The following is a 15,318-nucleotide window of genomic DNA, read 5'->3' as shown; positions in this document are numbered from 1 at the left end:
CTGTTCAAGTCTCGACTCGACACCAAATTCAAAATTACTTTATTACACCTACGGGTGATCAGGTAGGCCTATGTACCGGTACCTTCAAAACTGACTGAGCTAAATTTTAGGCCACCTGATGTGCTCTCCTGCTCAAGTCAAGTTGAAATAGACATTAGATCGGGTTCAGTTGACCGAGCCTCTTCAACCTAATCAGCCCAAAAAACGTTGCACTACCAACCACCGCCAGCAAAATATGGTTGAGAAATTTCGTGTTGAGCCTGAAGTGGATGGATTTGATAAGAGTATGAGGGGAATCAGAAGATGGTTTGCAGGTGGTGGAATAATCACATGTGTTCGGTTGGCTACTTGGTGTCTTATAGCCGGATTAGGAGTTACAATAGCTTCCGATCTTCACCATGTACGTAGAAAATTTGAAAAAGATAAAGAAGATGATACCGGAGATGTGACAGATGGGCTGCGGTCCAGTTCTGATGATGAACGAGGTCCTAGCAGCCCAAAGACCGAGTGTTGGTCTCGTAAAAGAAGCAGTTTTCAGAATATGGATCAGAGAATGAATGTGGGTAGTAATGAATATTTTGACCACGCGATATCCGACTGCCAACAACTGATCGCTAAATTTCAAGTAAGGAAACCTCGGCTTCGTAATTCTCAAAAAATTTGATTCAGTGCTTAGATAACTTAAGTTTAAGTTTAGAATAATGACACAATCTGCAGCCTGTGACCCCACCCCCCATGCCCCTTCACCAAATGTAGTGTGAAGTGTAGACGATCGGTTTTGAAAGTGTGCCGATAAAATGTCTATTAGTTTGTAGAAATATCTCTGATGTAGTTTAGATGATCATAAATTGGAAGAATGATGTTTGAGAGGGGATTCATGGGGTCCAGACAGCAGATTTTGATATTAAGTCATTAATATTTCTGGTCACTTCACGTGGTTTTAGCCTACATGTTTTTGTTTTTCAGACGGAGTATGGAATTCCCGGATTGAGTGTAGCTGTTTCTGTTGATGGCAATAAAGTGTGGGCTGAAGGTACTTATCAACATTCTTATGGCTTGTATGATGATTATTTCAAGGGTCAGATGGATTAACTCTGGAATTTTTAAATTTTTTCACATCCTTACAAACAATTGGCTTTTGTCACAACAGAATACCAGGATTTCCAGATTTTTTCATGTTAAGGTGTACATCAAGCAGTTACTGATCACAATCTGGACAGATTTTGTTAAAATTTTCACAAAGTTTTTGCATAAAATGGCATCGAGATACATGTATTTCAATGGTACGAGTACTTTTTGAGAATTTTTCCCACGTATATTCATAGATTTTTCACAATTTTTTTGAGCAGATATTTCATTGTCACTATTCTGACCAGTGTTAATGCAAGGTGGCCCTTGACCTGGAAAACCCATGGAATTTGTAAATGGGTGGAAAGTGGCCACAGAAAGTGAAGAGAGAGTTGATTGTTGTTGTAGGTATTGGTTTCGCGGATGTAGAAAACCGAGTACCGTGTACTGCTGATACAGTGATGAGAATCGCTAGTATCAGTAAACCAATTACGATGAGTATTCTCGCTAAACTGATGGAAGCTGGAAAAATTGACATCGATAAACCGGTTCAACAATACGTGACGTCATGGCCGCAGAAAACATTCCAAGGCAAAAATGTACGTAGCACTTTAGACTTAACTATTGATTAGTAAATGTTCTGGTTATCCTTCAAAGAAATGCTTCTCATAACAAACTGATTTGGTCAGCAGCATCTGTCCGATGTTTTGCTCTATTCGCATGCAACCATCCGAAAATAAGACATTGTGGTTTGACTGATGAAGAGTTGTAGTCACTGAGTGGATTAAACCATCGGTCACTGGTCCCTCGTCAATCAGTGAGTTCACGGGTTCAAATCAATCCCGGTTTTCGTCTTGCCTCTCCCCTTCATCGGGGGAAGGAAGCCTGAAATATGGCGCTTACTGTAGTGGGTTGAGAGTTGAAAGAAATCATAAGGTCTGGTTTTAACTTCTAGTATATGGCAAAATTCTACAACTTGTTTTTCATGATTTCGATGCTAGGTTGATATAACAATACGTCAGTTAGTGTCACATCGTTCCGGCGTGCGACATTATGAAAAAGATCCTGAAAAAGTGAAAGATGAGTTTGAGAAAATCGACCGTCAGATCAGACCCAAAAAACAACGTGAAAATCCTACGATCGACGCTTTACAGAAACAGAAAGATGAATTCGCTCAGAGTGAAATGAAAAATCAAAGATACTTCGATAGTTTGGAGAAATCTGTTGATTTATTCAGAAATGACCCTTTGATATTTGAACCTGGTAAGAAATTTCTTCAGAAAAATCATCAGGATCCAGTTGCAGAGTTGTGAGAATAAGTTTATTTTCGTCAATTCTCAGAACAGTGAAAGTGGGTCCTGGTTTATTGATTCCGTAAAAGTTCATCTAAATCAAAGAATTATTTTCTTAAAACTCTTGAAAATCATTATAAGAAGTTAATGATGTATTATTTGATTCTGTGACGATATGGTTCTTGGTCTAATCATCAAAATATCCATAGACTTTAGATTCGTTCTTCTTTCAACAATCGGTGGTTAATGGTTTTAACAGACATTTCAATGGTTTAACTGTTAGTTTAAATAAACCAAGTTTTCAGCAACTCTTGTACTTGTTGATCGATAAAATTGTGATCTCTATTCAGGCACGCGGTTCCTTTATTCAACACCGGCTTGGACGCTGGTCAGCGCTGCAATCGAAGAGACATCCGGCATCAAAATCACGAAACTGTTCGAGTTATTGTTCAAACAATTAGGAATGAATGAAACGTATTTAGACGAGAATTCACCTATTATTAACAATCGGTCAAGGTCAGTTTGATGTATAACTTAATTAGAACTTTTATTATCTAAGCTTATTGATATCGAACTCAAATCAAATTGAAGAACATGTCCTCTGAATCAAATTATCAAATGGTCATTGTGATTGGATCTAATCACAACCATAACCAGGCAATTTTATCATGTCATGGGGGATTTTGGGGTAGCCATCTTGGTTTTTAGGAAAGAAAGCCAATTTAGATTTAGAATTTTCCATAATACATTGTAGTTCATTAATATTGCGGGATTAGATAACCCAGTTATTTTGTCCAGGTCGAAGGTTAAACAAAAATATACATTTTTGACGTCTAAAAAAACCATGAATCTAGCAGTGATATATTGAGCTAGGTTTTGTAGATGCTGAAGACATCGGTGCAAAGAATGTGACAGTTTTACGTGTACGCGAACTGAATACAGTCAAAGCTCGTTATACCGCCATCTGTAAAACCGCCAAATTCGCCTATCCCCAAGAATTTCATTGTGCACAGTTCATTTTGGTATCTATGCGTATGTAAATAGCTCTCGTTAAACCACCTCTCACCCTCCGCCATAACCCCAACGAAATCCTATAGGCCTAATGGTCCTATTCAAACTCATAGAGAAAACATTCGTTAAACCGCCAACGATCTTTCGTCAGTGACGTTTCCAGTTTTTGGTTAAGAATCAATCCATGTGGTCGGTAGTATCACACATCTACTGTATCATTTTTTTACTTTTATCTAAATGTAATGAGCTAAGTTCTTGACCCTTCCTAAATTAAGATCAACTGATGTCTAATTCTAGATTTGGTTAATAATCAGGTTGTGTATACTATGTCAATTCTCACGATCGTCATTTTGGTTATACTGCAAAAATTTTGATTGGCGTTATAACAAGCTTTGACTGTATATGGGGACTTTCATATACCATAATCTAAAACATTCTATGATAAGGCAGGCCATCAAATAATTATTTACTCATAATCAATTTTGTTTTTTATTTTTTTTTCAGGTATTACGATCGCGCTAAAAATGGTGTGCTGAAAAACTCGGCGTATGTGGATAACTCTTATAAATGGGCGGCAGGGGGCCTACTGTCGACGGCGGGTGACTTAGTTCAATTCGGTAACGTGATGATGTACAGTTATCAAAATCGTCACGACAGCAAAACATCGTCGGAATCGAGAGACGAAAAATCAAAAATTAAATTTCCGTCGAAAGATAGCGGTTACAACGAACAGTCACACGATCTCTCGTTTCTATACGCGCAGTCGTCTGATCGTGCTGGGTTTCTACACGCGAGTACGATGGATCAGTTATGGGCTCCGGTTGATGGGACCGCCTCGTACTGGGATAAAGATACTTATTTCGGTCTCGGATGGGTGATCGTGCCGTACATTCGAAAATTCGGAAACGGTAAATTTCACCGGTTTTGTACGTTCCACACGGGCGCGGCTATGGGCGCGAGCAGTTTACTGCTCTGTTTACCCGAGGCTGATTTAGATAATCCGGCGGTTGGAAGCACCTCGGGGACCGCTACGTACCCAAAAGGCGTCGTCGTGGCAATATTGGCCAATATGAGTCATATCGGAATGAGTAAAATCGCCCACGAAATCGCTAAAAATTTCGATGAAGCCAAATCAATAAGAAATCAGAGTATTTGAATACAGAGTCAGTAAACTCCGGGGTCAACTCAGAGGATAGAACTGTATCATTATCTAAAGGCGGCATAGGTTGACAACGCAATTGTGTGCGACTTGTCTTTGTCAGTCTCTCTCTCTCTCTCCTCTCGCTACGCTCAGCCACGGCACAAACCCCTGCCACAGTAGACCAGTTGCAAAGGTACACGCGCAGCTTTGCCGCACGAAAACTTGCAGCACCAATCAGATTGCTCGTTGTATAATCGATGAGGTAAATTTCACGGAAGAAGAACTATAAATGGGAAAACCTGGGCTTAAATAAAATGGTATCTGATTGGCTGATAATGACATTATCTAAGCTGCGTGTGTAGCTGCGCACTGGGTCTAGTGTGGCGGTGTTTCGTACCGTGGCAATCTCGATGCCATCAGGTTCAAATAATCCCTGCCGGGGTAGGATGCTTATGACTGTCAGTTGTGTATTGGGAAGAAAGAGAGAGAGGGAGTTGTATTAGACAGATTTAATCAAATTACAACAATCATTATGCTTTAATAAACTCAGGACTCTGTCGTTAAGGGTTGAGATATTTTATTTCCAACTCAAATGTATGAAATGAACTATTTTGCTTTATAAAATGTGTGATGAAATTTGTTTTGAAAGTGTTTTTAGTATTTGATTGTTAGAAATCGTTTTTTTTTCTTGTCATGTTTTGTACAATCATTAAAATTAATCTGATGAAGAGCTATTTTTATCTCCTCTCAAAATTAGTCATTATCGTGACATGGTATTTTCTAGATAATTTGTTGTATGGTCTTTTTCATCCCATTAAATTTTTTCATTAATTTTCAAATAATTTGATTAATAGTTTGGTGTTGTTTTTACTGCGTTCACATTGTCCGCCGTTCGTCCGTCTCTTCGGAGCCTACCGTCTTGTGCTACTATTTTTACTTGTGCAACTTTAATGATAGGAGGATAATTAATTGATTATAGAACTTCGTTTATATGCACCAGCGTTGGAATTTCTGTTTAACCTGCTCCTATGATATAAAGAGATTTTAAATCTTCACTTTTCAGAAAATTGCTCAAAATTTCATTAATTTTACCCTCAACTTGCGGACCAACAATAATGACAGCAAGTTGCATTAGTCATTTATTGTTCATAGATCTGTCCATAGTATGGACATATATGGCCTGTCTCCCGCTGTAAAGTTACAGTGGTCTTTCCCATTATAGTTGCACTAGTAAAAGTAATATAGTTGCAGAAGTTGCATAAATACTGGGATCATACTTGTGCAACTTTATGCATGTCTGTTTAGTTAGCTAATTCAGTGCCATCTCGTCTTTTATCGTCCAAACTACGAATGGTGCCGATAAGGAGGAGGAGTTGCCTGTATATTGAAGAACTGTTTTTTCAGATTGCAGATTGCAGATAGCTACATAAGAGAAGGAAACGAACGGTGCTGCAACCGTTGCTGAACGGTGAAAACAGTTACTGAAAGACCTGAAACCCCCTTCCCCCATTCGTTACTTCTTCACCATATAGTTTCTTCATAAAGACATATGAGTAGGATTCACAAAAAAGGCGTTAGTTGTTGAGTTGTGCATGATAAGATTTTAACCAGGTATAATGCGTGAGGGATTCGATATCGAATTGAGCTGTGCGCAATGTGCTGTAGAAGCAGTCATTCCTTTATTTGCAGCATTTTGTCTGATGACGTCATGTCATATAAAAAACGGTTTAGCCATACAGCATACAATTTGGATTTGAGTCGTGACAATGTCACTCCTTTTTCATGTCTTATGTCTTGTTCACTGGGCACCCCCACCTTATTCTAAATCCAGGTAGCCCAGAAGTTAAGCTGCTGTCACCGGGATGCTACCACTTCCACCACCAGTCCGAAGTTTTGATGCTGTCTCTGTTTTATGTATTATCTTTCTACATCTACCAGAACCCGAGAGAAGTTCGAACCGACAGGACCGACAAACCTATTCGAATTATGACGATTGCACCACGGTCGAATAATTCGATCTTATTTCATAAGAGCACTTATGTCAGTTCGACACCAACACCGAGACCAATGACGTTTTAATATAATCTAAAGTCATTATGATAGACGGGCAGTTACAGAAATAATTTAGCAAATAGCGAGGGAAAATTAAGATTTTGTTAATGATTTTGTCTTGTTCAATATGAAATTGCGAAAGTGTTTTTAAAACTATTTACAAGTTCCGATTGAATGAGTCGATATAGTTTGATTTTATTGGACTTGGGGAGCTTCTAAATTCTAAATAAACTTTTTTTTGCATATTTTCTACTTGCATTACAGGCATTTGTTTGTCATTGGTAAAAAAAAACTTCCCTCCCGCGTCTGTTCTCTAAGTCACTTTCATTTCAAAAATTTTATTTAAAAAACGCAATAAAAATAAAATTTGCCCGCCCTCGTCACTTTCCAGAAAAAAATCTGATGAAAAACTAGGGTATTTCTTTGTGTGGCCTAATAATTAAGATTAATCAGTTTACCTTACGCTTACCAGTGTGAGTGTAGGTTTGTAGGTTTAATGTTTTTATTTTGAACTATTTTTAAATAACTCATTTAGCAGGGTATGATTGTTGTGTAAGAATAAAATGACACACATGTTCATCATTTGTGTAAATAACTTTTCAATTGTTTAGTTACGTGTATTGCAACTTTTTCTCTGTGGTGCTTATCAATGGTTCATAAAATACTATTTTTATTAAGGCCCTTATGGAAAATAGAGGAGCGAAATAGGGGAGCAGTCTCTTGATAGATGAGTATATATGAACAGTGTTGGTTGGTAGATTTGCCAGCTATATATGGACTCTAAAACATTGGTTTAACAATGGCTATATGGATTCTGAAGTATCTGCATAAGAAGCACCTCAAGGAGTTATTGAATCTAACTTAATTGTATATCAAAGATAAGAATTGATATCAAAGCAACTGGTTATTTGTAATTGCCCTAGCTGTATTTCAATCCTCGAGTACATGAATACCTGTCATTTAGGTATGATTGTTGTTGTGGGGATGAAATGGCATGTTCATGTCAATTGTTCATAAAGCACTGATTTATTAAGGTCCTATTGAATAAAATTTAGGAACCATTTCGCGGGTAAGAATTCGTGCGTTATTCAATTATTCCCTGTAAACCTTTTTTGTTAATTACTTATGGAGAACGAGTTTTTTCAAGAATAAGAATACTTTTTGCAAATCACTTTATTGAACGACGGACAAAACAAAGACAGAAAATATCTTCATAACAACATTGAAAACATTGCAACGAAAACAATAAGGACCCCTAAAAGTATTTTTCAATTAGATGGTTTTGCAGAATTCCGCGAGACGGATCCGTGCACCAAGTGATTGAAAATGCACTGGCTGCAGCAACCCGATGGGTCTCCTCATAGAGAGCAACAGGCACATTAGATAGACCTTCACGGAAACTTTTCACTCAGTAGGCCTATCTCGCTCTCTCAATGCCATAACGCTGGGCATGTAATTTTCGTGTATCGATTTGGTCCTTTCCAACTGCAGGTACTATGCGATTTAATGCGTTTGTTCCGATCTAGCCATGAGAAGTGGCCACTTAACGTCACCGTTCCATGTTCACTTCCCAATATTGGCAACGAACTTATTCTGTGTTCATATACTGATATAGCTTGCGGGAAACGAACAAGGCACTCACTGACTTAGTCAATCTCTGATATATGACAATACGAAAATAATTTTCTGAAAAATTTTCTGTGTGTTTTGGTGAAAATGAAAATTTCATTGATATGGCTACCATTCGTATTTCTATAGCTTTTGTGATTCGTTTATTGATCAGATGTAAACATGCCTTGAGAACATCTTCCTGCATATTTCAATGATATCAATAATTTTACAGGATATATCATTGAAATATCAAATTACCAAGTAGGATGTGAATTTAACGATCGAGGTATTATTCAAGGAGCAGTTTTGCCTCTGAGCCGGGTTAACTGTGCACATAATGAATAAGTAATCGTTTCTCCAAGTCAGGTCGATTCGCGGTCCTTCAGATACTACAAGATACGCTCGAATAAAGAATGAAGAACAGTTGCCAAGGTACTCGACGTTATTGGAAATCTATTGAAAATTCCAATCGGTGCACTGGTAATTTCATCACGCAGTAAAGCTATTTGTAAAATTTAATAATGAATCCCACTTATTGAGAGTTCTCGAATATGAATGGCGTCAGTACTACATATTAGGTTGTGTTACGAATATTGTTTCAGACTACGGCCAGGTAGATTAAGGTTGTACAATAAGTAATTTGTTGGTGGATTTCATTGGGTGCCGTTGTATATCGTATATTTGCTAGATAACCAACTTAGTCAATCTAAGGTAATTCAAAGAAAGGTTGTTAACTTATCAAAAATTTTTTATTACAATAGTAAGATGTATATAACTATATTTTAACAATAATATCATATATCCGTGAAGCAAACCGACAGTTACTGAACAACGCTATACCAAATCACACCCGATTAATAATTCAAATCCGCTTTGTCACAAGCTTAAATCATAATCACATCGTATCTCGCGGGCGCTTGCGAGAAACATTATTAATGCAATTTACATATTCTGGGAAAGTCACCATCTGAATACACTGCAACCCCCGCTGATGTCGCAATAGCTTCTTGTTTAATACAATCATTTCACATATTGACAGGTGCACCAACATCGCCGCACCGTCCCGATAGTTAGCCACAAACTAGATTTCGAAGTATTGTCTAGATAATTCTAAATTTGAAAAATAAATCGATCACTATTCATGGTAGACTCCGTAAACGATGACGTTGCAATATGCGTCTTTCGTTTCGTACGTGTAATTCGTGAATCTGTCTGAACTCTCGTCCCAAACACAGCGACTACTGACCGCTACGCCCTGTCCTTTATTTTCACCGATACTCACTAGACAGATAATCTTATATCGCTCAAACGCGAGTCCCTTTACTTTATCTTTGATTTCTTCCGTTAGCACTTTCGACATCATAGCCGCCATTCGCGACGAGTATTTAAAACCCATCATTCTCGAGTTGACGACCGCTCGAACGATTTCGTTAACTTTACCGGGCTGGAATCTAGTTTTCGGTTCTAGCTGATAGGTCGGCTCCAGTCTGATGTTAGTGCTATTCCACGAACGAGCGGTCCCGCTCGTGCTCATCGAAGGTGTTTTGCGATATCGCTGCGACATTTTCTTCGCGAAACGCTTGCCAGCGATAAGTCCTATTATTGTCGGTGGCCCCTGGTTGCCATCTTTGTCCGTCAAAATGCTTTTCTTCCTAAATGTCGGTTGACCCGGACCTACCGGACCTGATACGGAAGGCCTTTGCATAATTACAGCTTTTATGATATCTGAAAAAATATGTAAGTACGTATTACTCGGATACAAAGAACTGAAAAGGAAATAGTATGTACATATAAAATGTCGGTTTATGAAGTCGTACGTGGGAATAAATTTCGTGCTTTATGAAACAATTTGCATAAAATAGCCATAAAATAATAATTTTTGAAACCTGCGCCCATTTATTACTTGTAGTGACTATCTCTGTTGACTTTTTTCTTGCATAATAAAACCAAGTCGAAATCCTATCATTTTCCAGCTTTAGGTTTTTTTCACAGTTATAAACAACTAGGCGGTAACTAAGGAGCCTGGTTCTTCAATATTTCTTCAGTTATCAATATTGAGTCAATTCAAGTACATGAATCCGTCGAAAATCGAATTAAGAAATGGAAAATATTAAATTACATTCTTAATTTTTCATAATTAATGATTTGATGCATGCGTTCGTAACTTCAAAAGATCTTCTTCAATTCTCACTTTCACCGTCACCAATAACTAATGATAAACCTACGGATTTTTTACTTCTAATTTTACCTTTGAGCGACAGTAACTTAATTATCAACTTTATCATATTCGATAAAAGCTTTGTAAATCAATAGCATTCGTTTACGAAATATGTAATGATTTTTTCATTAACATCGCATTTCTAACCTGTTGATTGTGATGAAATCCGTGCAGAGGCGGCAGACGACTTCAGTGACCGCTGCGAGTAGATCGACTCGCTTGAAGTTCCAGCGAGAAATGAATGGCAACCAGAACTGTTGTGTACGTATATACAACATTTATTCATTTGATCATCCAGGGAAAGTCGTGTGTGTAACAGACAAAGAACTTAAATTCAACTGGTTCTCTCGGCATTGAACGACTTGAAATGCCAATCGACATTACGCGGAAAAAATACAAGACAATCTCATTTCATTTCGATTATTGCGTGCCAGAGATAACGATAAATAAATGACAAAATAAATGACAAAATGTGCATGCATTATTGCTAATAGCATACACGATTTTCGAAAGACATTTGTGAGTATGTATGTGATAAACGAGACAATAGATTCTGTAGCTATGAATTTCGATGAACGTATACCCATTGATTTATATGTTTCATGTTTGAATTTCGACTTTGATAGAAAATACGATGGCAACAAGATATCGATAGCTGCTGATACAAATAATGAACTGCTTTTAGTTTACCGGAGACAGTGATTATATTTGAATTTGAACACGGGAATACTTCATTTTGGGCGTTCAACTGAAGGGCAATACTTCATCTCAGAGTACAGTTAAAAATCTGATCATTATCTATAAATAAAGGCGGAATCTCCACGTTAACGCGTGTGCGCTAACCATAAAAATCTAGTCCATATCTTCGTTTATCTCAGTAGGATTTCTATTCATTTGAACAAGAAAAAACCTGGCATACTTCTTAAAAAGTGGGCTCTTCATTTGTAATCCGACTAAAGCGACCTGATTTCTGCAGGTGACACCAAAGCTGACATAAACAATGACGATTTTTTTCGTGTCACCATACCGCGAAAGCTTTCAAAAGAGCGAGCGAACTTTCACTGGAGTTTCTATTTCGGACGGGTTAATGTCGCTGTCGTTATTGTATTTCGGCGTAGAGTCCACACAATCTTCGGGTCATGACTTCGTTTATCAGAAAAATGAATGATCTTAAGAAATACAGCGAATTATATCGAAAAAGGACAAATTATCAAATTCATTTTCGAAGATCTGTGTTAGCCAGAATACTATTTTAGGCATACTCGTTTGTTGAAATCTACACCATTTGGTATGCCAAAAATATCAACAAAAAAACTGATCTACGAATAGAAATTGCAAAAAGCGATTTGAAAACACAATCTTCATCAAAACACAGAAAACACGGCGTCATGTGGGCAATGTATGGTTTTGTAGTTAAATAGTTGTTTGAACAGATGACGTCATGTCAACAATATATCGAGGGATTATTTGCTCTAAAACAAATTTGCTAGCTGAATGAATCGGCAAACACGTGTGTTGATTGAAAATTTATGTTTAAAGCGTTATGTTTGCGATCGTTCAATTTGATGTCTGCACTGAATATTTTTCGCAAACTATATTCTGTTGACACACACGGGATCAGCTTCGAAAAACACTAAAAGCCGCACATGCCGATCAATCTACGCTTTACCAATCGAACCATGAACCTAAATTTAGCTTTTTCACGTGTTAATTGAACAATATGGATTCGATTCAGTTCAAATTATACCCGCAGTTCTCCTATTTATTGAAAGTGTGTCCCGGGGTATTTGATAATTCAACTGAACGAACTACTAATTTGTATTATCCGCAGGACGTCAATAAAAGGAGAGTTGTGCTATAATGTAAATTTTTTGCATGTGAGAAAAGTTTGTAGAAAGTAAATCGTGATCGGTTTCTTCCTCGTGGGCTTGTTTGCAATTAGGCTTACACTAGTGTCATTGCCCCAATCGTCGTGATATCATAAAATCAAACTACCAACAAGTGATATAAGATACATACACCCACAGAAAGTATCGCTGAAAAGAAACATTTTTTCATCCTCAACCCACTTCCACTCGAGGCATAATAAGCAGTTAGAAATCTCTTTTTTCACTAAAGGGAAAAAGGCTAGAGAAGGAACATTCAACCAAGAAACTCTGCCAACAGCAATAATTCGAATCAAACACTTGATTTACGAAACGCAAACCCCTTGGTCTTGCAAGATTGTTCACCAGTCGTCGCAACTCGTTGCTCTACTCATACGCCACCTCGAGCTAGAATTAATAACAGAAATGTTCTGAATGAGAACGCTGCTAGACTCCGTTAGAAGTTTTAATAATTCTATGACGGAAAATTTTTTTCGATGCACTTTGCTTGAAATTGCTTTTCAGAAATATCTTTATTTGAGAACATTTTACATCAAAAATTCAGAAATAAGGGAAACTAAAATTATGAAGTCATATCTTCCACTATTAACTCGTCAATCTGTTTCTGTTGACAGTACAACGGCGGATGTACTGCACTATCCTGACTGTTGGCTCTTGACGGCCGTGTCCCACTGTAGTGGTTAGACTCACTGTCATCGCGGTGCGACTTCCGCAAGATGTCAAAAACGAGGCATTTCCAAGCGCGGCGAAAATCCTTATTCAGTAAGGCGAATATGTACGGGTTGACCGAACTGTTACTGAAAGCCAGCAAAGTGACGAGCATTTCGATAACGTATCCCACTTTCTGCTCATCGTTGTTCACGTGGTAAAAGTACAGCCCGACATACGGCCCCCAGCAGATGAAAAACGTTCCTATAATAGAATATTGATTAAGGAACCGAGGAACGGAACGAGGTAACAATTATAAGCAGAAATGCGAATAAAATGGTGAAATGTTTGCATAAAAAATCTCGTGGCTTTATCATCGTCGATTGATTTGAATTCTTCTTTACTAATGGCTTATAAATTGTCGTATATATCACTTACCAACCACGATAAAAACTGTCTTTATAGTTTTCATATTGCTTCTGGGAGCCATGGAAACAACTCGAGATTGTTTGCTGTTCCAACGAGGTCCTCCAATTCGGTTGACACAGCAATTGAAACAGCAGTTACTCTTGCTCACATCAGTGCTAGTAGAAGTAGGCTGGCCGGGAATGCGTCCGGTTCGGCGCACGACGAAAGCGCCGTGAATCTGGGCGATTTGACGGGCTTGTTTTCGAGCTACACCGACGATTCGAACATAGGAAAAAAGCATCACCATCGACGGCACAGTAAGATTCACTACGATTACAACCGCGGCGTAACTGATATCTTCATTCCACATTGGACTACACATCGGAATGGTCAACGGTCGGAAACAATAACGACCCCACCCTAAAAACGGGGAGCATCCAAAAAATAACCCGATAAGCCAAACAACGGCGATGAATGCGCCCGCTCTGGTCGGGGTCGCGTGGTTCGGGTAGGTAAGCGGGTGACAGATGCATAAATAACGATCGAACGATATTCCAGCCAGCGTCGAAATCGAAACGAGCAAAAGAATCTCGCCCACACACGCGCTGACCAGGCACAATTCAACGGGTAAAATCCACTCGTCGTACACGACGGAAACCACGAGCAGCGGCAAGCTGAATATACCCACCGATATATCTGTTACAGCTAGATTCGCCGTGTAGATGTTGGTGACCGTTTGAAGTCGTTTCGTGCGGTAAATAGACGCAAAAATCAACGAATTTCCGCATAAAGCACAGAGAATTAAGAAAAATATGACGACGCATTGAACTACGACCGATGCCGAGATGGTGCTAGATTCGTGAATGTATTTTTGTGAATTTGCTCGTCCGATTACACATGAAGTGATATTCGCCGAGCTTGACATCTTGTTGCAGAGTCTCCGCTTTATTCTAGAAAAAAAACGTCTTATCTTCTTTCGATTGCCGTAGGTGACCACGTGCGCTTTTGATACGTGATTCATATACTGCGCCTTTTGTCGCTTTTCGTATAATGTGACATTTCATATCTTTGAGCCGACGGATGTTTGTCATGTTCGCATCCCTAATGTTTTATCCGGATTTTCGAACAAATAAGAAAATTATTATCCACTGTTTATATTTCCAATGCTTTACGTCCAAATATACTGTCTGTTCCCCCGAGTATCTAAACTGCACGGGTTTACCTATCACCATCGGGTTTAGGCCTGGTGGCCGAATTTTTATTGCCGATTATTGACCCTTTTTTCGCGAATGAACACTGCTTTCAGCCACACCAACCGATCTATAAACGATTAACTTATCTCGTACTAAATCTTCATTTTCGGTCTGCCGTGATCGTATATTCTTATTCCATGTAATCGAAATCACTCCGTCACCGATATTGATTGCGGTAGTTTTGATTCCACTTGCATATTGACTCGAATAAGGTAATTATACTCGCTTTCAAGTCTTTATTGCATACGCGTTATACAATTACCGTTTTAGACAGCACTGTAAATACGGTCAACTATTAAGCCACTGAGGAATATGTAAATACCGCATCATTTAACCAATGTACCCGTTGTAAAGTTGTTGGTGTTGGTGTAGCATCGAAATGCTAATAATCATAGATTTGCAATTAACGATTCGACTGTCTTTGTTTAAGAAAGCTATCATTTTATCATTCTCGTGATATATCTGTTTTCTTGCATTCACCATCTACCCAATTATATTATGTACATTTGCTCGATCATATTTATTTTCCTAAATTTATGGGTAATTTCAACGGACAAGTATGTCTTTCAAGAAAACCGGCTCTGAAAGTCTAGAGTTGAACTTTCACGAAGTTTGAATAGACTGAAAGACGCACAGTCAACACAAATAGCCAGTAAACAGGTTTTCTGTACATTCTAAAAATAAGGTCAGACTGAATCAGTGCAAGCAGTATAAGGGGTGTCACCTCCTT

General features: G+C 38.3%; 3 protein-coding genes across 3 annotated transcripts; 1 reads left to right on the top strand and 2 right to left on the bottom strand.

Moving 5' to 3' along the window:
* Positions 1-28: 28 nt before the first annotated feature.
* Positions 29-5,305, top strand: LOC141898795 (serine beta-lactamase-like protein LACTB, mitochondrial). Its single transcript, XM_074784897.1, has 6 exons — positions 29-625; positions 967-1,033; positions 1,477-1,667; positions 2,070-2,331; positions 2,711-2,876; positions 3,876-5,305. The coding sequence occupies exons 1-6, from the start codon at positions 236-238 to the stop codon at positions 4,525-4,527; spliced, it is 1,728 nt and encodes a 575-aa protein (XP_074640998.1). The 5' UTR covers positions 29-235; the 3' UTR covers positions 4,528-5,305.
* A 3,675-nt stretch (positions 5,306-8,980) lies between these two features.
* Positions 8,981-10,618, bottom strand: LOC141900289 (dynein light chain Tctex-type protein 2B-like). The gene is made up of 2 exons (XM_074787102.1): positions 10,541-10,618; positions 8,981-9,900 (listed from the first exon to the last, which is right to left on the bottom strand). Exon 2 carries the CDS (start codon positions 9,878-9,880, stop codon positions 9,311-9,313), a length of 570 nt encoding a protein of 189 aa, XP_074643203.1. The 5' UTR covers positions 9,881-9,900; positions 10,541-10,618; the 3' UTR covers positions 8,981-9,310.
* A 2,031-nt stretch (positions 10,619-12,649) lies between these two features.
* Positions 12,650-14,260, bottom strand: LOC141898306 (histamine H2 receptor-like). Its single transcript, XM_074784148.1, has 3 exons — positions 13,366-14,260; positions 12,970-13,191; positions 12,650-12,666 (listed from the first exon to the last, which is right to left on the bottom strand). Exons 1-3 carry the CDS (start codon positions 14,258-14,260, stop codon positions 12,650-12,652), a joined length of 1,134 nt encoding a protein of 377 aa, XP_074640249.1.
* Positions 14,261-15,318: the final 1,058 nt, after the last annotated feature.

Source organism: Tubulanus polymorphus, chromosome 2 (assembly GCF_964204645.1).
Source record: "Tubulanus polymorphus chromosome 2, tnTubPoly1.2, whole genome shotgun sequence".
NCBI classification, from domain to species: domain Eukaryota; kingdom Metazoa; phylum Nemertea; class Palaeonemertea; order Tubulaniformes; family Tubulanidae; genus Tubulanus; species Tubulanus polymorphus.
Note: the sequence above shows the minus strand (reverse complement) of the source record. Positions and strands in the feature narration are given on the sequence as shown.